At 40.7% G+C, this 27,996-nt stretch overlaps 1 protein-coding gene across 4 annotated transcripts; it reads left to right on the top strand.

Annotated features, from left to right (window-relative positions):
• The first annotated feature begins 119 nt into the window (after positions 1–119).
• Positions 120–27,996, top strand: LOC134447119 (uncharacterized). Of its 4 annotated transcripts, none has more exons than XM_063196423.1 (2): positions 120–656; positions 25,603–27,996. In XM_063196423.1, the coding sequence occupies exons 1-2, from the start codon at positions 293–295 to the stop codon at positions 26,367–26,369; spliced, it is 1,131 nt and encodes a 376-aa protein (XP_063052493.1). In that variant the 5' UTR covers positions 120–292; the 3' UTR covers positions 26,370–27,996. The 4 variants fall into 4 exon arrangements, with proteins under 4 accessions (XP_063052493.1, XP_063052484.1, XP_063052475.1 ...); XM_063196414.1 differs by lacking the exon at positions 25,603–27,996 and adding an exon at positions 18,458–19,984; XM_063196405.1 differs by lacking the exon at positions 25,603–27,996 and adding an exon at positions 15,659–18,029.

The raw sequence follows: 27,996 nt of genomic DNA, 5'->3' as shown, positions 1-27,996 counted from the left end.
AATTCAATTCAATTTGCAGATTATTATTTGAGATTACTTGAATGTTCCCCTCCTCCCTCTCCTGTAAAGAGCCCAAACGATGTTCCACACCCACAACAGTTGGTGGCGGTAGTGCATCGTGTTGCGTGCTAAGCAACACCCACACCAACAAAGAAGCAGACAGCGTTTTGAGCGTGTTTTGTTTTACACAAGTACTTTTCGATTCGACCTGTTTTGATTGTACAGTAGTATTTAGCTGGCGTTATAACGAGGCACACACAACCGTGCTCGGACATAGTCAATTTAACCAACAATGGAGGGCGCGTTACCGACCATAAAGATGGAGGAAATCAAGAAAGAGGAGGACTGTGACGAAGATGTGAAACCATTCGATGATGGCGGGGTGTTTTCTGCCCTTTCTTCGGACTGCAAAGTGGAAACAGACTCGACCGCTCGGCCGGTATCACAAATTCCCGTTCCTAGTGGGGACTTACTGAATATAGAAGTTAAAGTGGTTAAAGAAGAGGAATGTGAATCGCTAATCCAGTCAGCCTCAACCATGCTCGTCAAATGCGAGGCTGAAGAGACACCGCTGCAAGCTAACGTGAAAACTGAGGACGGCGGTCATGTAAAGACTGAAGAGTTCAAGGAAGAAAGCGCTGATAATCCACCGAAAGGTAGGACAATCAAATGTTTTCATTTTGATGTATATTAATCAAGTCTGGGATGCCTTTCTCGAGGCCATAGTTGCTAACGACGTTAGCTACTTTGTTTGCCATGCAATGTTCCATTGGCAACTTGGTTAGTTGAACGGTAAGGGGATTGATACTCCCAACTGAGTTCGCTCCCGGACGTGCGGTCCCAGGTGTTTCTATCACTCCCGGACGTGCGGTCCCACCCGATTATATTTCACGTATTATCATATACTGCCACATACAAGCAATTTAGGGTTAGGTTTAGGGTTAGGTTTAGGGTTAGGGTTAGGTTTAGGGTTAAGGTTAGGGTTAGGTTTAGGGTTAGGGTTAAGGTTAGGGTTAGAAACAAAAAACTAACATCAACAAGATAACTGGCTCCGTCATATGGCGGTGGTACCGATAGTCTGGCTAGTGGGAGCGAGATGAAATGGGAGCGTCCTGAGATGGGAGCGTCAATCTGGGAATCTTGTTGAACCACCCAAGCCTAAGTTGCTAACTGGCTAGCAACTCACATAGAATGCTTTCGAGCGTGGCTCCTTTAAAGGTACACTGCGTAAGATTTGTAGTTGTTTATTTCCAGAATTCATGCTATCCATTCACTAATGTTACCTCTTTCATGAATACTTACCACCACCATCAAATTCTAAGTTTTCTAAGGGAAAATTACACTTTTCATAGGCTATATGAAAAGGGGGATCTTCTCCATGGTCCGCCATTTTGAATTTCCAGAAACAGCCATTTTTAGCTACAAAAATGACTGTAGCCTACTTGGGCCATATTTAAAAAAAATAATTTATTACTCAGTACACTTTGATGAAAAGATCAAATTTGGAAATGGGCAACCCAGTTTCAATGAGCAGCATAGTTGCAGTACCTTTTAGCCTTTTTCCATTTCCTGCACAGTGTTCTTTTAAGTCAGCGTTGTGGTTTGCCTGAAATGGAAATTCAGGAATTCAGGAAATAGTCAAAAAAGGTACTGCAACCAGTGTTTGGCAGTAATGTATTACAAAAGTAATTAATTACTGTAATGCATTACTTTTGCTGTAATGCAGGAATGTAAGGCATTAAGCTTATAGGGCAAAAATCTGTAACATATACTTAGTTACAATGCATTAAGCTTACAATGACCTGCATTTTAGTGGTATTCAGTGTGGTGGGTCAGAAAGAATCTATTCCTGAACCTGGTAGTTTTTAGTCTGCATGCTGCCAAAACACCTCCTGGATGGAAGGTGAAAAGGTCATGACTCCTGAGCTTGAAACTTAAACTGTAATAAATGGCCAGATCCATATTTAGGCCTACTGTTCTTTTGGCGAAAGTAACTAAAGTAATGCAAAACTAGTGCAATGCTTTACATTTTAAATATAGTAATATTGTATTGTAAGGGATTAGGGGTGGAACGGTTCACAAAATTCTCGGTTCGGTCTAGGGCTGCACGATATAAGCTTAGCGAAAATGTATCGATATCGCAATATCACGGCTTGCGATACAGGTAAGCGTACCCATTAAGCCCATGTACCCTTTAAGCCCACTTTCAACTTTGAGGTCAATTTAAAGAAAGGGAAAAGGTGAATTTTGTTGTTCATCACCCTATCCAATTAAAGGGTTTAGTAACTGACAAAATGTTTTTTATTGCAAACAAATCACATTTTTTATCGTCAAGTTATTCCCGTCCAAGTGAATCCAGTCTCAGGACTACTGACAAGAAGTTGCCTCAAAACTTTGCTGTTTTGGGATATGTCAGAGATCATAGAATTTCAGCTAGTTTAAGTGAAATGTTTTGAAAATACTTTCATATTTAGTAAACTAAGAGGTAAATGTAATGATTTTTATATATATACATGCAGTGTTTTACTAAATTATAGCATTTCCCTTCAAATGGAAAGATGTGTTTTATGAGCGAGCACACGCCGATATTTTCTTGATACAACCACACACCATCTTTATCTTACTCTACCGTAAGACTTAAGGTGGTTAGTAGAGGTGCACCGAAATGAAAATTTGTGGCCGAAACCGAAAAACAATTACTCACTAAGCCGAAAATCGAAACCGAATATTACAGTTCAGTTAAAAGTTATGAAAAGTTAGGTTTTTCTCTATTTTTAAATATTGCTTAAATAATGGTTTATTTATGGATGTGCCGGAATATTCGAATGTTCAAATATTCGTTTTCCTTTCGAATTTAGAATAGTCCTGTCGAATAAAAAAAATCCAGCCAGTAAAAAAAAAAACTGTGTTGGCCTCCCTAGCAGTATTAAGTGACAAATGAAAAGTACTGCAGGGTTAGGCCTACATTAAATTAACCCAGTAGCTCCCCTGTATTCTAATTTCTCTGGTAGGTCTAGATACCATGCTCATCTTTCATTTCCAACTCGTAAGGCGAGTGTGTCTGAAAGCGTCCCGCCCCCCGCCGACACGACACAAACACACACAGCCAGGGAGAAGAGACGCATCTCGTGCATTTCGGGAATGGGCATTGGGCATTCATAAATAAATCGTTGACACTGTAAATCTGCAATTGGTGATGGTTTTGTAAACATGGACTGTCATCTGTAACTGTTCGGGAATAATGTCACATCAATTTGCGTCTGATTTGGCCAGCGTAAACTTCTGCAAGGTAAGCTACTTGTAGCTGTCAGTCAGTGTCAACAATGGCAGGTTATTTCAATATCTCTAACGCTAATAATGATAAGCTAACAAGCGAAGTAAACTAGCTGAGCACTCTTAGCTGAGGCGATTTTATCTGGCTTACTACACTATAATCTGCAACTATTTGGGGGTCGTTTCATATGGCGTTGCTTCGGATTTGTAAAACAAACTTTGTAAAAGCCACCCCCTGTAGCCGTGCGAATCGGGATACTGTCTGTCAACAATGTCAATTGCTAACTAGTTCTAATGCAGCCCAACTAGCGAACAGCTGTTCAGTGGGGTTTACTTTGCCGTGCCACGAGAATGGAAGGAGGGGAAGGGAATGATAAATATTTCTTGTCACGGACGCACAGACTCCTCTTCCAGTGAACGTGCTGCTGGACGTTCAGAGGTGTACACTCGACAGCATTTTCTAGCTATTGCTCCCCCCTGGTGCTGTAGATGGAAGGCCACTGTAAATAAGTATTGAACTCTTTATGATACGTCGGCGGAATTTAGGCTACACGTTTCAAGGGATGACAGTGGAAGTCCCTCAGTTAGCAAACGCACGTCTTTTTTTTCCGATTTTCGAATAACATTCCAATAGTGGCCATCGAATTTCGAATAGGCTAGTGTTTTTGGCAGAAATGCACATCCAAATGTTTTGACATGTTTTTGAAAGAAAATAAATGTGTATTTGAAGTCTTCAAATGTTAGAGTAGAACTGATTTTACTGAATTAGTTTAATTAATGCCCATTTTCAATTCATTTTCTATTCGGCCTCCGATTCGGCCGCTCAATTGGCTTTCGGCCGAAAACCGAAAGTGTCTTTTTTTGCGTTTTCGGCCGAATATTTTCGGCGGCCGAATTTTCGGTGCACCTCTAGTGGTTAGGTATAAATTCTATGCATATTCCAGTTTGTTTGGCATTGATCTTTAATTAAATGCATCATGAAATGTTTTGTGGAGTTGATTATTTCCATAAAATAGCTTTTTGTATAGGCGGGCTTAATGGGTACTAGGTGGGCTTAAATGGTACACCCCATTGATGCATGCTTATGAAAAATGCCTTTGAGGGACATAAAAAGTGCTGTACAATCCCAAGTTGTTGGTTTAGAAGGCGTAATGTAATGAACTAACAATAATCAATAAGAAAAAATACATTTCTCTGTTTGGATGAAGAATTTTATGAAGTATATGAAGTAAAAGATGCCGTAATATTTAATTAGGTTTTATGCACTATTTTTTGAGCAAATCTTAAATTTTTGGTCTGAAACCATTTATGCCATGTAGGCTCCACTGTCTAAACTCAATTCACACACCTCACCAGGTATTTTGATAGAGAAATAACTATATGAGCTTATTTGGAACACAAGTGGGCTTAAATGGTACCAATGGTACCATTTAAGCCCATTCAGACTTTTCACTTTTCTCGTAAAAAATCTTCATATTGTACTTTGAAATATCCATCAACTCAGTGACAAACATTGAGAAGAGAGGTAAATCTTACTATTTAACAAAATATTTCACAAAAAAATGATGTGAAGATGATTGAAAAATAAAGAAATTTAGATTTTGGTGGGCTTAATGGGTACGCTTACCTTACAGGTTTTGCAAAAGTTGGTTATATCGTGATACCGAACTTACTTTTTAGTTTTTAATAACAGCTGATTTGGTGAAAAGGTTACAAAAAGGTGTTAAAAAGGTTGACATTTTAAGTTGATGCTGTATAATTAGCCCTGTTTTTTTTTTTCAGAATAAAAATAATGTTCGAAATAAAACATTGCTCTCAGTTGTTTCATACACGATAAAGTGTAGAATGGCAAGTAGAGAAGGCAAGTAGAGAAGGGAATATTAATTAGGGAATAAGCTTATTCACCGGCCACTTAATTAGGAACACCTCTCTAATGCTGGGTTGGACCTCCTTTTGTTGACGCCAAATTCTTACCATTACACCTGAGTGAACAGTAAGGTAAATATCAAGACTCATCAGACCAGGCAACATTTTTCCAATCTTCTAGTGTGGTTTTCTGCTGCAATAGCCCATTTGCCTCAAGATTTGATGTGCTGTGTAATCAGGGATTCTCGTATGCATAAGCATACCTCCGTTTAGGGTTGCACGGTATACCGGTATAAAAAAAGTACCTCTGTACCAAGGCATTTAAAACGTTACAATACTGCGTTTGAAAAGTACCGGTATGCAACAAATGTGGCAAACGGCAACAGCTGCTGCTTATGAACACTCCAAACTGAATAGCAGTTAGCGTTAGCGATGGCTCAGCACTTTTCTTTGTAACTTTAACTTAAGCTTATATTACAGTTGGAATAGTATCATGCTGTACTGTATGAAGAATTTGCACAAGTGACATTATTTTTGATTGCTTTGTGAATCCATCCTGTAAAATTGCCTCTTTAGTTAAACATGCTAGGTTACGAGACAACTAGCTCATTTACACGAAGGGAGACACAGAGAAGAGGTGGCTTTGCCTGCCTGCTGCGTCGTGTGTGAGTGAGTGAGTGAGAGAAAGAGAGGCGCTTCTGATTGGATCAGTGTGAGTTTCACATAAACCCTTGAAGTGCTGGGGAACAGCGAGTAGGCCTAGTCCTGGAGTGCCCAACCTTTTTTTAAACCGATATCTACTTTTGAAGTTGATGGTCAAATTTAAGGATGTCAGTATGAGAATTTAAGATCACCATTAATCACCATTGTTATGAACAAAATGTTTTTTTAGTAGACTACTATGACCATATCTTTTCAGTGAGTTTTTAAAGTGTGTTGAATAGCCTATGTTTACAAAGCAATGCAGCACTGATAGTATGCAGAGATAATTTTAGTCCTACACAAGTCATAAACAACTGAAACAATTTCAAAATGATAAACATTTGGTATATAAAAGGCACATGTAGACACATAGGCCCTATTTCTAAAATATATGAGAGAGCGAGAGCGAAAGCGAGAGCGAGCTCATTGGATTGGTTAAAGGACCACTCTATTAGAAAACCATTCTTACATGTTTTGTGCACCATTATTCAAAACCCATAAACCTGAATCATTAATTAAGTAAAACATAATTTGGGTTTATAATTTTATAGTTTTTAGTTAATTTACAAAATAAACATTTCTGATTGGATATCACATATGTGACGTCACAAGCCGAATTTCATGACTCCGGAAATATCGATTTTTACAAGAATTAAAACAAGATTTTTTGTAATGCTTCAACGCTGTTTTATATGGCATTGTAGGCCTACTGTGGGTACCGGTAGTTGTTGTGCCTACATGTTGGCAAACCACTAGGTGGCACCGTTACCTCATATTTCAGAGCCATGGGGAGTGTTGTTTACTCCAACGTGACGAGGCAGGTAGTGCTACTGAGCTAGCAAGCCAAAGTGCGACTCGAGATGAGTTGCAGACATGACGCTGTCCTGACTGACTATAAAGTTTGAAAATGTACTTCCGAGTCTACATTACAACTTAGTTCTTACAGATTTGATCACTTTTCAAACACAGTATGTTGATGTAATTTGTAAAGACCGCGATTGTTGTCCTGGCCATTGCAAAAACATACAGTAGCAGCTGGAGAAATGACAAGGCTAACAATGTGAAACGATAGCAGCACGAAGACATGGGATTGACAGCAGGCAAGAATGGGGTGTTCGATCTTTGAAATTATAATTTATAGGAGCCCTGACAGATACTGTATTTGGAAACGGATCGTGACACTGCTAATGGTGCTCGCCTGGGTCTCAGTCAACACATCGGTGAGTAGGACTAGCTAGCCTGCTAGCTTCGTCGACCTACTGTGCTTTCAGGGTTGGGTGGGTGGAAAAGCTGTAAATACGATACAGTTTGTAACAGATGAAACACTTTCCGTAACTTTGGCTCCCTTGATTGACCGTTCAGCTACTGTTTACCGGTGTGAACATAGATTGTAAGTGTGTCAGATACATAATCTCTGTGTGACATGTTCTACTCTTTTGGTGGCTATTCCAGACTGTTTAGAAACCCCATGTTGCTACATGTCTTTTGAGGTCAAGCTTACAATGTAACGGTGTTAGATATTCACCCCAACAGCGAAAATGTCGGGGGGCAGATTTGGTATTAGAGCTATTTGTTTCACTCCATGTCTGTGGACGGTGTCCTATATTTTATACAGTGGTGTTGTGCTTGGAAGTTTGGTGGGTAGTGTGGAGACGTGGGGAAAGCTAATAAGCTAGCCTTGTAGTTGCAGAACTCGAGCTGTTAGACTTTCTATTTCATTGAAATTGAAAACATTTCTTTGCAAACTGTTCGCCGTCTTGGATAATGAACACCATGCACTCTATAACACAAAGAGATCGTATATTTTAACTATAACATCACTATCGTATCCGCACTCAAATTTCACAGCTCCCACAGCGTGCATAGATCCAGTTAGCCAAGGCGCTGCTAATGACCCGGTGTGCGTTCCATGTACCCTTACGGTCACTTCCTAATGCTTTCCCCTCATTCTGTGTTACCGTGGGACTAATTATCTAACCAATACAGGACCAGCAGCTTGCTACATAGCCAACTTTTGAAAGACAGTATTTTCCCCGTCACATTACATGTCTCGCGATCGATTGCCACTCCCCTCGAGATCGACGGGTAGCTCACGATCGACTGGTTGGGCACCCCTGGCCTAGTGGCTGTAATATTGAGTTGGGTGTTTTGGTTCAAATCTACCAGCACTGAAAACAAGCAAATGTGCGAGAAATAATTCACTGCACATTCACTAACAGTCTATATCACATTTGAATTAAAAGTAACTTACTATGATGTGTGTTATCCAAAGAAATATCCACTCGTGTTCTTGTATTTTGTGTCTTTTTAGCAAAATGATTTAGATGGCATTAAAAATGCTGCTGTTTCAGTGCAGAGTAGACTATTAGGACAGTGTTATATTAAGATTGGCCTGATTTGTACCGGTAGCTGGAAAAATAGAAACGTTGCAATGTTTTATTTATTATTATTTTTTTTTTAGTACCGAAAAGTACATGTTGATACTGGCACCGTTACCAAAATATTGGTATCGTGACAACACTACCTCCGTTGTAATGAGTGGTTATTTGATATAAATGTTGCCTTTGTATCAGCTCAAACCAGCCTGGCCATTCTCCTCTGACCACTGCCATCAACCAGGCATTTTTGCCCACAGAATCACTGCTCACTGCATTTTTTTTCTCGTACCATTCTTTGTAAGCCCTAGAGATGGTTGTGTGTGAAAATCCCAGTAGATCAGTATTTTCTGAAATACTCAAATCAAGCCCTTTCTGCTTGACAGCCATGACATGTTCAAAGTCACTTAAATAACCTTTCTTCCCCATTATGATGCTCGGTTTGAACTGCATCAGATCATCTCGACCATGTCTACATGCACAAATGCATTGAGCTGCCACCATGTGATTGGCTGATCAGAAATTTGCCTCGAAGTGCAGTTGTAACAGGTGTTCCTGATGTAGTGACCGGTGAGTGTATATTAAATATCGTGAGTAATATCGATATTGCGATATACAGTCATGTAATCGTGTATCGCATATTTTTCTAATATTGTGCAGCCCTAGGTCGGTCCATATCACGGTATGAAGATTACGGTTTTCAGTTCTCTACGGTTCTCGTTTTTTTGTGGTGTTGTTTTTTTACCCATAATAAATGGTGCACTGGGAATATTAAACCATATTTATACAATTGCAATTATACAGTGATGATGCGCAAATTGAATTTGACCTTTTGCATGTGTCTGAGAACCGCTTCTTGTGCTAACCTGCGCTTGCACTTAAGCTGTAGCCAGCTGATGTGCGCTGTCTGAGCGTTCCAAATGCTCTCTTTCAATTGGCTAATAGAATCAGACTTATCACTAAATATCCTACATATGGTTTTGTGTAGGCTTATTATGTAAAAATGGTGTGGTTTTAATTGTGTGATCCTCTCAGTGGTATTATATGCTTATGTTTTAATCAGAGACTGGATAAGATACTCGTAGGATCTCTGTTTTACATATTTTTATGTGCAGTAAGTTACATGAACTGCGGTTTGCCACAGATTGCACGGTTCGGTTCGGTCTGTGAATTGTACGGTTTCGATTTTCGGTGCGGTTTGTGCCATCCCTATAAAAGATTATTTTGAAAAGATAGTCACATGTAATCAGTAAGTTAATGCATTACAGTTTTTTAAGTAACTTGCCCAACACTGGCTGCAACTATGTTGCTCATTGAAACTGGGTGGCCTATTGCCAAATTTGATTCTTTTCATAAAAGTTTAGTAAGTAATAAACTAATATTTTCTAGTATGGCCCAAGTGGTCATTTTTGCAGGTACAACTGTATTTTTCTGGGAATTCAAAGTGGTAGACCATGGAGATGTATGAAAAGTGCATTTTCCCCAGTCATAATGAATACTTAAAATTTGATGGTGGTGGTAAGTATGAAAAAGGTGACATTAGTGAATGGGTAGCACAAATTCTGGCAAAAAATAACCAACTAAAAACCTTGCACAGTGCACCTTTAAGTGACACCCACCAATAAAAATAAGTTTTCAAGATGGGTGCATATCTTTCTACTGGCAGTTGTTTAAGACGTATTGGATACTTATTTTGTTGTGTTTTGCATCATTGCGAAGGGGAAACTACGCTTTCATCTGATACCTTTTGCAAACATTTTGGTTAAGTCTAGCCATCCCTGCAGCTCTTCTAACATTTAGACACATTTTTTGCCGCCTAGATAATCTCTTGTCTTTTCATACTCTGGCATTATGGAGCATCAGCAAAACAAATTTAAAACCCTAAAATACTGTCTTGAGTCTATGGAATCTGAAAATGTGTCATTCAGCTAGATTATCCCATTTTTAGGGGCTGATTTTCAGTCTTGTGTCCAGGGGCACAGGCAGAAAAAGTACCGTAAATTCTGTGGACCTTTGTAAATTAGTGTGGACCCTTTTTTCAAATTAATAAATAATCACACTGATGTTATAGCCAGCATGGCAGCTGTAATTCTCCCAACGCAAATGGAACGCATACCAAAACGCATGAAAGCTGCGACTACAAATCGGTATTATTCCACCAAATATTGATTTCTGAATTATTCCTAAATTAATACATTACTACAGTATTATGTTGTTTTTAAGTCATCTTGTTTTCTTTGCCTTTTTTGAGATTTGGAAACATTGCATCTTATGTGTTATTTTGACCATTTTGAGATTTTCTGCAAATAAATGATCTAAATGACAATATTTTCTTTCGAAATTCGGAGGAAATGTTGTCGGTAGTTCATATAATGAAATAACAATTGTTTTACTCAGACGCATACCTATCCATAGCAAAATCAGAAAAACTGAACATTTCGAAGTGGTCTCAATTTTTGCTGCGGCTGTATTTTAAAGCACAGTGTTCTTTGGAGGTGTAACTTTTGGCTCTGTGCAAAACAAAACGTTTTACCTTGGCAGTTTCAAGTGTGCGCGTGTGTGAGTGAGTGAGTGAGTGAGAGCAAGGGAGGGAGAGTTTTGCAACCATCTGACATTCGGCAAGTTATTCCTTCAGTTTTTTAGCTGGATTTTGCAGTGCAAAACAGACTTTGTCTGACCGTGTTGGCATACTGAAAACTGCTTTTCATCGGATGGCAGGACGCATTTAACACACCAGTAACTGCAAGAGGCAGACCGTCAGACAGAACGATAAGAAATGTTAGGTAGGTCCTATGAAGCCATATGAAGCATTTACACATTGGACACAGGCAGCTGCGATGATAAAGTTGCTGATATGCCACCACAAAACTAGGTAGGATAATATACCTTACTAGAGGTGAACCGAAAATTCGGCCGCTGAAAACGCTAAAAAAGACACTTTCGGTTTTCGGCCGAAAGCCAATTGAGTGGCCGAATCGGAGGCCGAATAGAAAATGAATTGAAAATGGGTATTATTTAAACTAAGCTTAATTTCAGTTCTACTCTAACATTTAAATACTTCTAATACACATTTATTTTCTTTCATAAACATGTCTAAAAAAAATTAGTTAAGCCACAGATTTAAGCAATATTTAAAACTAACTTTTGATAACTTTTAACTGAATTGTAATATTCGGTTTCGGTAAGCTTATTCGGCCAAGTGATTACTTATTATTCGTTTTTTGTTAAGCCATAGATTTAAGCAATATTTAAAAATTGTGAAAAACCTAACTTTTGATAACTTTTAACTGAATTGTAATATTCGGTTTCGGTATTCGACCAACTGATTACTTATTATTCGTTTTTTGTTCAGCCATAGATTTAAGCAATATTTAAAAATTGTGAAAAACCTAACTTTTGATAACTTTTAACTGAATTGTAATATTCAGTTTTGGCCACAAATTTTCATTTCGGTGCACCTCTATACCCTACCAAAAAGTATCCAATACACCAGGGGTTCCAATAGGCTTGGAGTTAAACTAACTTACACTTCAGATGGACCCTTCCAGCATACAATGCATGCACCATACAATTAAAAACTACTCAATGTTCTTTAATGCTGGATAAAAACTCACACATCCGCCATTGCTCTATTCAGCTCGCGCACCCCCTTATGGCAGATTGCGCACCCCCAGGGGTGCATGCACCCCAGTTTGGGAAACCCTGTCCTACACAATAAAAGCACTTCAGTGACCGCTTAACATGTTGCTCATGAAACAAGGGGATGCTACAAGTCATTAGCAGTATTCGTTCAATGGGGACAACAGCCTCCATAGATCCATGACAAAATAACTACCTCAACAGTATGTGAGAGTTTACCCCTCCTACTTTTGTTGCTTCACTGACATGTTGAATTGAATTGTGAATTGTGAAACGAGTCAAATATTTCTTGGGTGGGGGTGAATCGCCCAGCCCAAGACATTGCAAGTTTTTAATGTCATCCATGTTTTCTTTGCATTGCCAACTGTATTACACTGAAATGCATTTTATCCGTCGCATTAAAGAAAATGGGGTAAACATGTATGTTGGTTACTATGTATTGAACAGAAAATAATTAAACTTAGTCACTCCACACTTCAATGTACCCGAAAAAGTTGGAAGACGTTGTCCGAGAGTAGTTTCCTAGTTGCCCTGTTTCGTCTTTGACCAAATACTGAAAGCACATCAGTCCACTTACAAAGGAGTGAACAATCACTACTGCCAACAGAAAAGAAAGCTTTTTACAAAAAATCTCTGGAAGGGTTTTCAGGCTGACCAGAACAGAATCGGTACTGTTTCCCGCACCAGTTACGTTCGGCACTAAAGTGCTTTTCTGTGAACCGCCCGTGTTCATACAGGGTTCTTGACTTTTTCCGTACATGACTGTTTTACCCGGATGAACATGCTGACGGCTACGTTATCGTCACGCTCCGCAGAGAAAAAACACGTTTTTTGCTGTTTGCGAACGCCAAGATCTGTGGCATGAATACAATTACATGTAAGAACGGGCACGCAATTACATGTAGGAACGGGCACTGGCACGGTTCACCATTGGCCTGAATGCGCCCGGGAGCATCAGAAGAGCATGAGAGAACCCACTCAACATTTTGGATAAACATTCTCATATGGAAGGAGCTTCCAACTTCTTTCACACTGGAGAGAAACCCTACCAGTGCCAAGTGTGGGTTGAGTTTTTCAGATTATCAGCCATCAGCAACTAAAGTGCTTGATAGGCAAAGTCTTGTTAAAAGTTGGCAACCATGCTACAGTTATCAGCATGGACTAAAGTTTCAGAATCACCCGGTTGCCAACATGGAACGGGACCTCTCCTACACCTCACGCTGTGGTATCAAACATTATGAACATTGTCTGCGTGCTGCGGACATTCACTTCCAAGCGTTCACACAGAACACAAACACAATCCATGCAGGAAAATACCTGTTTGCTTTGGTCACGTTATTCAAGAGATTTTAAACAATCACCTGCCAAATGTGTAGGTCCAGCGTAAATGCATTTTAACCTTGTACTGTGCAACTATCTAAAAAATGTAGATGTGGATCAGTCGCTGTTACTGATTACTTTTCTTGATTTTTCATTTTAAACAGATAAAGTTGGCGATCAGGCCATGGACAAAAACCACAAGTGTGGAACAGAGATGAGACCGATGAATCAGCTGACAAAGGTGAAGTTTGCAGACATTCTGCGTGCTGAAGCAAGAGAACGAATGCGTCGCGTGAGACGAGAGGAGTCGGCAGAGGCTGCAGAAAAGCGACGTGCTACAGAAAGAGATCGAATGCGTCGACGGAGGCAAGAGTTGTCGGCAGAGGCTTTAGACAAATGGCGTGCTAGAGCAAGAGAGCGAATGCGTCAACGGAGGCAAGAGATGTCGGCAGAAGATGTAGAAAAACGGCGTGCTGCACAAAGAGAGCGAATGCGTCGTTGGAGGGAGGACTCATCCCCTGATACTGTCAACAAACGTCGTATTACCGAAAGAGACAAAACACGACTACGTAGAATGAATGAAACCCCCGAACAGGCTGATGCTCGTCGGTTGAAAGAGAAAAAGAGATCTCAAGAACGCAGAGATAAAGCGCTACTCCATAGGAATAAGAAAAAAACTTGAGTGTTGATGACTGTGCATCTTCAAGTCTCAGATAGCTGAAGGACCTATTTAAGCTTTTTGTTGTTGTCACCACCTGCATTACCGCTCTTCAGTTACAGTACTGAAGGTTGAGGAATATCACAATAACAAAGTAATTGAGGACATAATCCCATCAGGTTGCACAATGCTAACACATGGCAAATTATGGGTGTCAGACTTTTGGTAAACTCCCTATCCATTCATGTTCTCTTCAACAAACTGTCGTGCATTGAAAATCTTCTGAAGGATGGATCAACAGCTGAAATCCCAAGATCCTCAAAATCTGGCGTGCAAACCTGCAGTTAATTGTGGACCCATATTCTTGCATTATATATTTTACCTCAAAAATGTTCTGTACAAACTAACAAATTCTTGAAAACTCAACTTTGCTGAACATCCTAATGTAATATTTTGACACTTAATAATTTGGGAATTGTGCTGGCCACTCCATTGGTTGGATGATGTTTGTCTGGAACCATGATTTTGTTGCTTGCTGGTGTGTTTGGGTCATTGTCTTGTAATGAGACATCCACTGCGAGGTATTTCCAATTCAGTATAGGGCAACATGACTTTTTCCAGTGTCCTGATGTACTCAAACTGTTCCACGATCCCTGGTGTGCCGTAAATAGGACCAACATTGTAGTGCAAAAAACATCCCCATCATAATACTTGCACCAAGTAAGATTATTTTCTTCTTTTTGACCAGATTCTTTTGGGTCCAAGGATCACAAGTTTGTCAGACATCCTGCAAACAAGGAATTCAAGCCATAGTACAAACACAGTGAGGACAGTAAAGCATGATGGTACACGAATCATGATATGGTGATGTTTTTTGCACTACAGTGTTGCTCCGATTTACCACATGCTTATGATCATGGATCAGTTTGAGTACATCAGGATGCTCGAAGAAGTCCTGTTGCCCTATTCTGACGAGAAAATGCCTTTTGAAGTAGATGTTCAAACAAGGCAATGACCCCCAATCAGACCAGCAAGCAAGCAAATCATGGTTGCAGAAAAACAGCATCCAACTAATGGAGTGGCCAGCACAATTACAGGACCTAAATCCTATAGAAAATTTGTGAGCGGCCGACATAAAAAAATGGTGTTCATGAGGCAGCACCAACAAACAAGAAACGCATAGAAATTGTGGGATGTAATTACAATCCACCTGGGCTGTGATACCTGTTGACCGTTGCTCGACTCCATACACCACAGATGCAAAACTGTTCAAAGACAGGTGTCAATGCTGCTTTTCCAACATTACATTTCTTCACTTGCTATGGAATATTATAAAATTTAATTACTTTCGCCAATTTTCTTGATTTGAAATGTGTGCAGTGTCTCAAATGCATTTTTGATCATTAAAGTACAAGTTATTTGAAGAGTTTTTGACATTTACTCATCTTTGGGGGGCTTGGTTTTGGACCGCTGTTTGAGGCTATTATCATTGGGTCATTCCACGGCAATTGACCAAATCTCCACGCACTTCACGCATTCAGTATTGCTGGGTGTTCCTTTGACATCCAAAAAAGGTTGAAAGCTCATTGTGATGACGCAAATTATGGGCTTGTCACCAAAATTTCTTTGCGCCATTACGTTTTCCCCTCTTTCACCTCTGCTCCACCTCACGTTGTACATGAACATTGTCTGTCTGAACATAAACACAGTCACCGCAGGAAAGCACCTGTTTGTTTAAAATCTCCTTCGTGCTGTGCAATCATTTAAAAAAGTGTAGATGTGGATCAGCTGCTGATTACTTTTCTTTATTTTTCATTTTAAACAGATCAAGTTGGCGATCATGCCATGGACAAAATCTATAAGCATGGAACAATGATGACAACGCATGAGAGAAAAAAAACACAGGACAGTACGAACAAGGGTGCTGAGGTGCTCTGTTATTCAAGAACGGCACAAATGAGGCAACTGACGCAGGAGGAGGTTGCAGACAAGCAGCGTGCTGCAGCAAGGGAACGAATGCGTCGTCTGAGACAAAAAGACTCGGCGGAGGCTGCAGACAAGCGGCGTGCTGCAGCAAGGGAGCGAATGCGTCGACGGAGGCAAGCTATGTCGGCAGAGGCTTTAGACAAATTGCGTGCTACTGCTCGAGAGCGAATGCGTCGAAGGAGGCAAGCGATGTCGGCAGAGGCTGCAGGAAATCGGCGTGCTACAGAAAGAGAGCGAAAGCGCAGACAGAGGCAGGACCCATCCCCAGATACTCGCTACAAACGTCGAACTCGTCAACTGACGCAGGAGGAGGCTGCAGAAAATCATCGCGCTCAAGAAAGAGCTCGAATGCGTCGACGAAGGCAAGAGGAGTCGGCAGAGGCTGCAGAAAAGCGGCGTGCTGCAGCAAGAGAGCGAATGCGCCGACGGAGGCAGGACTTGTCCCCAAGTACTCTCAACAAACGTCGTATTATCGAAAGAGAGAAAATGCGACAACGTAGAATGAATGAAACCCCCGAAGAGACTAACGCTCGTCGGTTGAAAGAGAAAAAGAGATCTCAAGATCGCAGAGATAAAGCGCTACTCCATAGGAATAACAAAAAAAAACTTGAGTGTTGATGACTGTGTGTCTTCAAGTCTCAGATAGCAGGACCTATTTATGCTTGTTGTTGTCACCACCTACATTACCGCTCTTCAGTTATTGCACTGAAGGTTGAGGAATATCACAATAACAAAGTGATTAAGTAATTAACACATGGCAAACTATGGGTGTGTCGGGCTTTTGGAAAACACCCAATCATGTTCTCAGGAACAAACTGTCTTTGTGTCTTCTGAAGGGTGGATCAACTGTTACATTCCCAAGATCCTCAAAATATGGTGTACAAACATGGACCTGCAGTTCATTGCGGACACTCTTGCATATATTTTACCTCACAAATGTTCTGTACAAATTAACAATTTTTTGAAAATTCAACTTTGCTGAGCATCCTAATGTAATATTTTGTTACTAAACTATGGTTCCTGAAAACTGCTTCAGATCTATGGTGCATGGATTAAGGTTTGGGAATTGTGCTGGCCACTCCATTGGTTGGATGATGTTTGTCTGGAACCATGATTTTGTTGCTTGCTGGTGTGTGTGGGTCATTGTCTTGTATTGAGACGTCCACTTCAGAGGTATTTCCAAAACAGTGTAGGGCAACATGACTTTTTCTAGTGTCCTGATGTACTCCAACTGATCCATGATCCCTTGTATGCTGTAAATAGGACCAACATTGTAGAACAATTGTAGTGCAAAAAACATCCCCATCATGATCCTCGCACCAAGAAAGATTCTTTTCTTCTTTTAGATAAGATTCTTTATGGGTCCAAGGGCCAACAGTTTGTCGGACATCCTGCAAACAAGTAATCCAAGCCCTAGCACACACTGAATACAGTTAAACATGGTGGTACAAGTGTCATGATCTGAGGATGTTTTTTGCGCCAAGGGTGTTGCTCCGATTTACCACATACCAGTGATCATGCTTCTCCATGGCATGTATACCAACCAGGAAGTAGTACCAGGCTGCTTACAGTGTGAACTGACCACAATAATGGTAGATTTTTTTGTATTTAAAAAAAATCTTACGGTGTTGACTAAAACTCACATGACGGACACATGTTCAATAGTTTAAACGGTATATAAAAAGGTTTATAAAACATTGTACACATGTAGTTTGATTAAAGGTACACTGTGCAGGAAATGGTACTGCAACTACGCTGCTCATCGAAACTGGGTTGCCCATTACCATATTTGATCTTTTCATTTGAGTTTACTAGGTAATAAAATAATATTGGTATAATATTAGTATGGCCTAAGCACAGTGATTTCTGCAGCTAAAAATGACTATTTCTGGGAATTCAAAATGGCGGACCATGGAGAAGATCTCCCTTTTCATGTACGAATACTTAAAATTTGATGGTGGTGATATTCATGAAAATAGTGGAAACAAATTATTACGGTGTTGTCAAATTCTAAAACCTGCTTTCGGACATGGGGTTTTGAAGGTAGTGGTAACACACTGTCACGTGAAGGTCAATGTTAATTTAAATATGAATCCATATTTAATTGTACAAAACTCTTCTCCGTCTTTATTTCCAGTTAATTTTGTTGCCATTTTAATCACATTTTAAGAACAAACATGAGTTTAATCTCCTGGACATGTTTTGTCCCATCTCTCAAGAATCCCTGAGCACCATTACACTCCCCCCCCCCCCCCCTCTCACCTCTTCTCGGCCTCACGCTGTAGTAGCAAACATTTTCTGTGTGCTCTGGACATTGATTTTCCACTGTGCGATGTGTTTTTTGACTGCCTTTTATCACATGGGTGCCCACATGTTGATGGTGACACAAAAAACACCTCCACACATTCACACATGCCAAACACCACGCATTCATACAGAACACAAACGCAGTCCCTGTAGGAAAATACTTGTTTGTTTAAAATCCCCTGCATAAAGTTGCCAAAGCATATCACCTGCCAAATGTATCGGTCCAGCCTCAATGCATTTAATATGCGTGCTGTGCAATCATTTTGAAACTGCATAGATGTGGATCAGCTGCTGTTACTGATTACTTTTCTTGATTTTTCATTTTAAACAGATAAAGTTCATGCCATGGAAACAGTATGGACAGAGTATGGATTAAAGAAGAGACTGATGAGTCAGCTGACGCAGGAGGAAAAGGCAGACTATCTGCGTGCTGCTGCAAGAGAGCGAATGCGTCGACGGAAACAAGAGGAGTCAGCAGAGGATGCAGAAAAGCGCCGCGCTAGAGCAAGAGCTCGAATGCATCGTCTGAGGCGAGAGATGTCGCCAGAGGCTTTAGACAAATGGCGTGCTGCTACTCGAGAGCGAATGCATCGATGCAGGCAAAGAATGTCGGCTGAAGCTGTAGAAAAACGACGTGCTATAGAAAGAGAGCATAAGCGTCGTTGGAGGCAGGACTCATCCCCAGATACTCTCAACAAACGTCGCACTATGGAAAGAGACCGAATGCGACAACGTAGAATGAAAGAGACCCCCGAACAGGCTGAAGTTCGTCGGTTGAAAGACAAAAAGAGATCTCAAGATCGCAGAGATAGGAATCAACTCCATATGAATGAGATGTCAGCAGAAGCTGTAGAAAAACTGCGTGCTGCAGAAAGAGAGCAAAAGCGTCGTTTGAGGCAGGACTTATCCCCAAATACTCGCAACAAACGTCGTACTATGGAAAGAGACAGGACGCGACAACGAAGAATGAATCAAACCCCCGAACAGGCTGAAGCTCGTCGGTTGAAAGAGAAAAAGAGAGCTCAAGATCGCAGAGATAGGGAGCGACTCCATAGGAATAAGAAAAACTTGAGTGTTGACGACTGTGCGTCTTCAAGTCCAAGATAGCACAAGGATTCTTGTTGTTGCCACCGGCTGCATTACCTCCAAGTTGTAGAACTGAGGAATATCACAACAATAAGGCAATTGAGGACATGATCACATAGGGAACACACACCCTATGTTCACCGGGTCCTATGTTTCGCACTCTGGGGAACACAGAACCCTTTTCTGAAAACAGGGTTCTATGTTCCCCTCTGCTTCCAAGTAGATTGCTGCCGCATGGCGAGCACCGGTTGCTGCTAGGGTTAGGGCCTTAGAAAAAAGGTCCTAAGTTCCCTAGTCCCATTCAAAGACCGGGGAACATAGGACCCGGGGAACATAGGTACGCTCCCCATCACATCAGGCAGCACAATGCTAACACATGGCAAATTATGGGTGTGTCAGACTTGTGGAAAACTCCCTATCCAATCATGGTCTCAGGAACACAAGTTGTCTTCCTCCAAAAACCCTCTGGTAGATGGATCACAAGCTCCACTTGCTATCTGCCCCATGCCTGCAGTTCACATAGGACTCGATGCCATAGAGATAGAACATTCAAGTTATGTGTGTTGTATGTAATGTATGCATCTCTGTATATAAGGCTTATGTCCTGTGTATTTCGTCAGTTGTGGAATAGTCTTGTGATTTGATGTTATGTGTATGTTCTGTCTTAAACGAGTGTTGCTCAGGGACGCAAAATGAATTTCAGTGACACAGAAATTTGCGACGGCAGTAAAAAACACAAGTGCAGCCTTCCATCTTGTGTAGGTAGTGTACATTTCTTCAATCAACGCAAATCAATAGAGAACAAGCCCACCTCTGTCAAAAAATAGACTTGAACTGTGTGAATATGAAATAGGGTGGGGTGCATTGCAAACTTTGTAGGAGTTTTGGACAATCCATCTACATCGACGTCAGTGAACATTTGGTCACCCAGTTTGCGGAGGCGGTATGCTGATCCTTGTAACGAGCATCAATGGAGTTTAACAACTGTAGGAGTTGCACATGTAATGGAGGCTAGCTGGCAGTGTTGGCGTGGAACGTTAGTAAACCTCCCTCCCGAAAGCCTCATAGAGTGCCGATCAGTGTTAATTTTGTCGACTAGACTAAGACTAAATATATTAGTCGACTAACCTTTTGAGAGTTTAATTGACTAAATTCTGACTAACAAAAATGATCTGTGAAAGACTAAAACGAGACTAAAATGTTGAGGACTTTTAGTCGACTAAATAATGACTAAACAAAAATGATTTGTGAAAGACTAAAAGCGACTAAGACGAAGAACTAACTTTTAGTCGACTAAATTCTGACTAACTAAAATGATTTGTGAAAGACTAAAAACGACTAAGACGTAGACTTTTTTGGGGACTCAGACATAAATTGGTACAACCACAACTAAAACCTATAAATTAATTGTTAATTGGTAATCAACCTTTAAAGGGACACTATGGGATTAAAAAATGATTAATTACAGCTGAATCCATCCACCGATACTTATTTGAGTCATTAGTAAATTAATGCTCTGGACCACTTTCGCACCCCACTGTCAGAAAATCCTGAATGTAACTTTTAGTAGACTGTCCATAACGAATATTGGGGGAGAAGCTTCTCAAACAAAACAAAAATCCCTTTACGAATATGTAGCACCAGCGACATATTCACATTTGTATGCACTATTGACTGCTGGCACAGTGGGATTAAAAACATTCTCACCAAAAGCTTAGCTAGGTTAGATTTAGAGACAGGCCTGACATTGGCACATAAGTCTACATAGTGTCCTTTTAAGACACAGTGTTATACATTTGCTATTACCAGAATGACAATAACCAAGTCGTAGTGCATTTCTAAAGGCCCTGTGTTTTATTGTATTGTGACTTAAACTAAAGACTAAAATGTTTAGACTAAAACTAGACAAAAATGTTGAGGACTTTTAGTCGACTAAATAATGACTAAATAAAAATTATTTGTGAAAGACTAGAACTAGACAAAAATGTTGAGGACTTTTAGTCGACTAAATAATAACTAAACAGAAATGCTTTTTGATAGACTAAAAGCGACTAAGACTAAGAATGGACTTCGACACAAGACTAAGACTAAGACTAAACTGAAAAATGGATGACAAAATTAACACTGGTGCCGATGCTGCCGTCGGGCTGGGTAACTGGTCGTTAAGTCCAGCGGTATCGTACTGTGCTTCCATTTCCAAACCGATGCAGTTGACGAGGTTGCAGGTTCGCGCCTCGAGGGGGATGAACAGGTGCAGGAAGACCTACGTCACACATGGTCCATCGGCAGTCGTTTTGATGCCGTAACAGTTTGACATCATGTCACATGGTGCATATTTGTCACAGCAGGACTAAATGTGGTCCAATCAAACGATTTCTAACCATCATGCAACATTTACAGTCCAGAATGCATTGCTGTCCGCCACGTTCACAGTTTATGCGGAATGTGAAATGCATCTAGTGTTACTAACTCTTCTGTTTTTTTCCCCTAACTTCTATGTCTTTTGTCTTTTTTTGGTCCTTTTTTTTTCTTTTTTTCTTTACCTTTTTTGGGACTCTCCGAGCAGGGAAGCTTTTCATTGGACATGGATTCACATGACACTAAAATATCTTGTATCTTCCGTTTTATTTCCCCCTTCTACTTTTGTCTTTTTTTTTTTTTTAACTTTTTTTTTTTTTTTTTACCTTTTTTGGAGCAGGGAAGCTTTTCAATGGACATGAATTCTAGAATGTACACATGCCAATAAAATATCTTGTATCTTGTACCATGATGTGATTTCTGTTTTCTATTTCTAGTCTGAGTCTGCTCTTGTTTGAATTATTACCTCCACCAGGAGGTTATGTGATCGCCCGATTTCTGTGTGGCATGTCTGTCCGTCTGTCACTCTGTCACTCTGTTCGTTCGCTGCTATTTCGCGGGCTGCCACAAGGTGGACGAGGTGAATTGAGCAATGACAGGATGTGCCTGCGATTTGGATTGATGGACAGTGACCAGTGACCACAGCATAGCACGCCGATTTGCTGTGCCATGGCTGCGTAACCAATAGGCCTAGCACACCAAAAAATGTACAATATGGCACACATATCGTTGCGGAGCAAATTGTTCTCCGAGCGTTTGGCCTGACAATCAAATCAGCTTTTGCGGAGTTGAACCGTTGTTCCCTGTTCAGTTGAAGTTCACAAAGGGTGGAGATATTAATAACGGCGAACAGTGGTTAACAGTGATGAAGGCATCGCCAAGGAGGGGAAGGTATGCAGTTCACTAGATTTTGGTTAATCTAAGTTGTGTTGCGACACCACAGCAAAGCCAATCAGAAAGCTCACAGCGCGGATTTGCTGTCACTGTGCCCACATGGCTGAAGCCATAGGCGTAGCCAGTCACTAAAACATAATGTAATATAATAATGATGACATATAATGTCACGCATGCGTCGCAGCTTTCGTGGAGTTGATTGTTCTCAACCAAATCAGCTTTTTCTCGTCTGTCCGGTTTGTTTGAAGGGTGGAAGAATTATAGTTCACTATTTAAAGTTAGCCTAATCAATATTGTGTTGCCAGCGTGTGTGATCCTAAAGTGTTCTCAAAGGACAATATTGACCACCGTAGTCATATCATTAACTATATATTGTGGGTGGATATTACAGTAATAGCTGTGCCATTTAATATTGTGGCAAAACAATTAAGTGATGAAAGGCATGCTGCCAACACACAATGAATGAACAATGTCACTAAGGCTATAGCGATGGGATCTAATAATTTCCAGTAAAGGCCTACATATTCCACATTACAGTAGGGCCTATATGGCATGAGCAAACATTTGCCAATCCCACAATGACAGGTGAACTATACTAAAGCTAACCAGGTGACACACATACTAGCTAATAAATGCAAAATAAGAGACACATAATTTGTTTAACATATAAGGTTCACTTCTCTTAACACAATGGTAGGCCTAACCTGTAGGCCTGCATGAATCACACCACACCATGTCACAAATATTAGAACAAATTCAGCTTCCCTGGCGGAGGTCTGCATTCTCTGAGTGCATTCCTAGTTTTCAATGCAATGTATGCATTCATTGTTTTGCAACGTTAACTTGAATAAGCTGCTTATATATTTTTCATATATTGATTTTTTTTTAAAATGTACACTTGAAATGTACTGTAAAAGTTAACTTGTGTACAAATAATGTAGGCCTACACATTGTTGATTTTAGAAGATTTCCGACAAAAATAATGTTAGACCTGCTCACATTCTCTTCTTTAGAGATGGTAAAAAGCGTATGAAAAAGTTGAACAAATCCAACACAAATGTGTGTAAAACACTGGAAGACGGTAAAATGATGTACTTCCATTTAACTGCATTATTAAAGATACTCGATTGGATAGCTGTGCCATTTTAAATTATCCATTTGGAGAACAATTCTGTTATTAAATGCATGCTGCCGATCATCAAAATGTTTATAACAATACAATTAACAATGTGACCATTATGCAGCTCTCTCTGAGCTCCAATAAGTGAATTTGCAAATCGCAGTAGAAGAATCACATTTGCCAGTCCCACAATGACAGGTGAATAAAACCAATGCTAAAGACCAATGCTTAACAGGTGACATGATAAATATGAGAGACACAAATAATTTGGTCAACACTTGGTGCTTCAATTATCTTAACACACCTGAATCTGCATGGATGACACCACACAATGGCTTAAATATACTACAATTTCTTTTTCAAAACAATGTGTCCTTGGCTCTGAAGAAAAGAGACTAAATTTAGGCTACATAAAACATTCTCAACAGCATTATAATGATCTATTTCATCTCTTTACATTACTACAATTATCATCATTTTATATATCCTAGTAGCTCACTGTCTCAAAGACCTAGACTATGGTTGTGAAAGGGGATGCGCAGGGAAAAAAACAATACATGACACGAGTGGACCCATGTAGGCCTAAGGGTAGCCTCGGCTGGAATGATATATGGAGGGCCTTGCCATGGTAAAGTTTGGGAGTCCCTGGGCTAGGAAACTCCAGTACATTCCTTAAAGTTGGGCACATAGGCCTACCTGAGATCAAAGGAGCGGTCAAATTGGATTCACAAAATCCTACCAGATTGAGAGCCAGAAATTTGTGGCAGAGGTTTTCTTTTTCTCCGGAATAATTTCAGTGTTCCTTGCAACGTTAAAGGAGCACTAATAGGCTATGCTGTTGTATTGCTCATGCCATCACAAGATTTTTTTTTTTTCTTCTTCAACCTTTCCAGAGATCCTGGTCATTGTAATGGGGGCAGGTGTTTATTTACATTAAAAAAAAAGAAAAACATAGTATTTATTCCCAAAAACTTCCAAAAGTTTATGCAACATCAGCAGACAAACTAGCAAACAGTGATAGGCCTACCTTTTGGGAAAATATTTGGAGTAGGTCTTAAAGTTTTAAATGTAAACAAAATCTGCCCCCATTAGAATAGCTCAGATTTCGGAAACGACTGAGCTGAAAATGCAGGATCACCGGACAGGCTACAGCGGTCTTTCTCAAAGTGGGGCGTAAGCCCCCCTGGGGGGGCGTGTGACATCTCATTTTGGATTTTTTTCTCCCAAGGAAATGTTATCCTGTCTCGCCAATAAGTTTAAAGCCCTTACCTACATTATATTATTAATGAATTTGAATAGCATAGGAAATTAACACACATTTGCATTCGACTCCAGTCACCTTTTCTTTGATTCTGCACAGCGATTGCAAAATCAGTCTGCGCGAGTACTGCTGTTGCTTAGGGGGGGGCTCGGAAGCATTCAGACCCAATGTTAATTTTAATATGAAACCATATTTTATTGTACAAAATTTTGTAAAAAACATTTATTGTAAAAAATGTATTCTCCATCTTCTTTCCAGATAATTTTGTTACCATTTTAATTGCATTTTAAGAACAAACATGAGTTGAATCTCCTGGACATGTTTTGTCCCATCTCTCAAGAATCCCTGAGCACCATTACACTCCCCCCCCTCTCACCTCTTCTCTGCCTCACGCTGTAGTAGCAAACATTTTCTGTGTGCTCTGGACACTGTGTGATGTGTTTTTTGACTGCCTGTTATCACATGGGTGCCCACATGTTGATGGTGACACAAAAACACCTCCACACGGCAAACATCTCCATACATTCACACATGCCAAACACCACGCATTCATACAGAACACAAACGCAGTCCCTGCAGGAAAATACTTGTTTGTTTAAAATCCCCTGCATAAAGTTGCCAAAGCATATCACCTGCCAATTGTATCGGTCCAGCCTAAATGCATTTAATCTTTGTGCTGTGCAATCATTTTAAAAGTGCGTAGATGTGGATCAGCTGCTGTTACTGATTACTTGTCTTGATTTTTCATTTTAAACAGATACAGTTCATGCCATGGACACAGTATGGACAGAGTATGGAGCAAAGAGGAGACTGATGAGTCAGCTGACGCAGGAGGAAGCTGCAGACTCTCAGCGTGCTGCTGCAAGAGAGCAAATGCGTCGACGGAAACAAGAGGAGTCGGCAGAAAAGCGCCGCGCTTCCAAAAGAGCTCGAATGAATCGTCTGAGGCAAGAGATGTCGGCAGAGGCTTTAGACAAATTGCGTGCTGTTACAAGAGAGCGAATGCAGCGATGCAGGCAAGGAATGTCGGCTGAAGCTGTAGAAAAACGACGTGCTGTAGAAAGAGAGCAAAAGCGTCGTTGGAGGCAGGACTCATCCCCAGATACTCTCAACAAACATCGTACTATGCAAAGAGACAGAATGCGGCAACGTAGAATGAACGAGACCCCCGAACAGACTGAAGCTCGTCGGTTGAAAGAGAAAAAGAGAGTTCAAGATCGCAGAGCTAGGGAACGACTCCATATGAATGAGATGTCGGTAGAAGCTGTAGAAAAACTGCGTGCTGCAGGAAGAGAGCAAAAGCGTCGTTGGAAGCAGGACTCATCCCCAGATACTCTCAACAAATATCGTACTATGCAAAGAGACAAAATGCGGCAACGTAGAATGAACGAGACCCCCGAACAGGCTGAAGCTCGTCGGTTGAAAGACAAAAAGAGATCTCAAGATCGCAGAGCTAGGGAGCGACTCCATAGGAATAAGAAAAACTTGAGTGTTGACGACTGTGCGTCTTCAAGTCCAAGATAGCACAAGGATTCTTGTTGTTGCCACCGGCTGCATTACCTCTAAGTTGTAGAACTGAGGAATATCACAACAATAAGGCAATTGAGGACATGATCACATGGGGTCATCCATATGTTCACCGGGTCCTATGTTTCGCGCACTGGGGAACACAGAACCCTTTTCTGAAAACAGGGTTCTATGTTCCCCTCTGCTTCCAAGTAGATTGCTGCCGCATGGCGAGCACGGGTTGCTGCTAGGGTTAGGGCCTTAGAAAAAGGGTCCTAAGTCCCATACAAAGACCGGGGAACATAGGACCCGGGGAACATAGGTACGCTCCCCATCACATCAGGCAGCACAATGCTAACACATGGCAAATTATGGGTATGTCAGACTTGTGTAAAACTCCCTATCCTATCATGGTCTCAGGAACACAAGTTGTCTTCCTTCGAAAACCCTCTAGTAGATGGATCACAAGCTCCACTTGCTATCTGCCCCATGCCTGCAGTTCACATAGGACTCGATGCCATAGAGATAGAACATTCAAGTTATGTGTGTTGTGTATGTATCTCTGTATATAAGGCGTATGTCCTGTGTATTTTGTCAGTTGTGGAATAATCTTGTGATTTGATGTTATGTGTATGCTCTGTCTTAAACGAGTGTTGCTCAGGGACGCAAAATGAATTTCACTGACACGGAAATTTGCGACGGCAGTGAAAAACAAGTGCAGCCTTCCATCTTGTGTAGGTAGTGTACATAGCTTCAATCAACGCAAATCAATAGAGAACAAGCCCACCTCTGTCAAAAAATGGACTTGAACTGTGTGAATATGAAATAGGGTGGGGTGCATTGCAAACCTTTTAGGAGTTTTGGACAATCCATCTACATCGACGTCAGTGACCATTTGGCCACCCAGTTTGCGGAGGCGGTATGCCGATCCTTGTAACGAGCATCAATGGAGTTTAACAACTGAGTTGCACGTGTAATGGAGGCTAGCTGGCAGTGTTGGCGTGGAACGTTAGTAAACCTCCCTCCGGAAAGCCTCATAGAGTGCCGATGCTGCCGTTGGGCTGGGTAACTGGTTATTAAGTCCAGCGGTATCGTACTGTGCTTCCATTTCCGAACCGATGCAGTTGACGAGGTTGCAGGTTCTCGCCCCGAGGGGGACGAACAGGTGCAGGAAGACCTATGTCACACATGGTCCATCGGCAGTCGATTTGATGCCGTAATTTGCATATTTGTCACAGCAGGACTAAATGTGGTCCAGTCAAACGATTTCTACCCATCATGCAACATTTACAGTCCAGAATGCATTGCTGTCCGCCACGTTCACAGTTTATGCGGAATGTGAAATGCACCTAGTGTTACTAACTCTTCTGTTTTTTCCCCCTAACTTCTACTTTAGTCTTTTTTTTTTTTTAAATAACCTTTTTTGGGACTCTCCGAGCAGGGAAGCTTTTCATTGGACATTAATTCACATGACATTAAAATATCTTGCATCTTCTGTTTTACTTCCCCCTAACTTCTACTTTCGTTTGTTTGTTTGTTTGTTTTTTTTAATGTTTTTACTTTTTTGGGACTCTGAGCAGGGAAGCTTTTCAGTGGACATGAATTCTAGAATTTACACATGCCAATAAAATATCTTGTACCATGA

This window comes from Engraulis encrasicolus, chromosome 1 (genome assembly GCF_034702125.1).
Source record: "Engraulis encrasicolus isolate BLACKSEA-1 chromosome 1, IST_EnEncr_1.0, whole genome shotgun sequence".
NCBI lineage: Eukaryota > Metazoa > Chordata > Actinopteri > Clupeiformes > Engraulidae > Engraulis > Engraulis encrasicolus.
The sequence above is the reverse complement of the archived record's forward strand: the minus strand, read 5'-3'. Positions and strand labels throughout refer to the sequence as shown.

Coding starts and splice junctions, on each gene's coding strand:
- LOC134447119 (XM_063196405.1), top strand. CDS start 293: ATGGAGGGCGCGTTACCGACCATAAAGATGGAGGAAATCAAGAAAGAG. Junction 657..15,658: donor CGCTGATAATCCACCGAAAG/GTAGGACAATCA, acceptor CATTTTAAACAG/ATCAAGTTGGCGATCATGCC.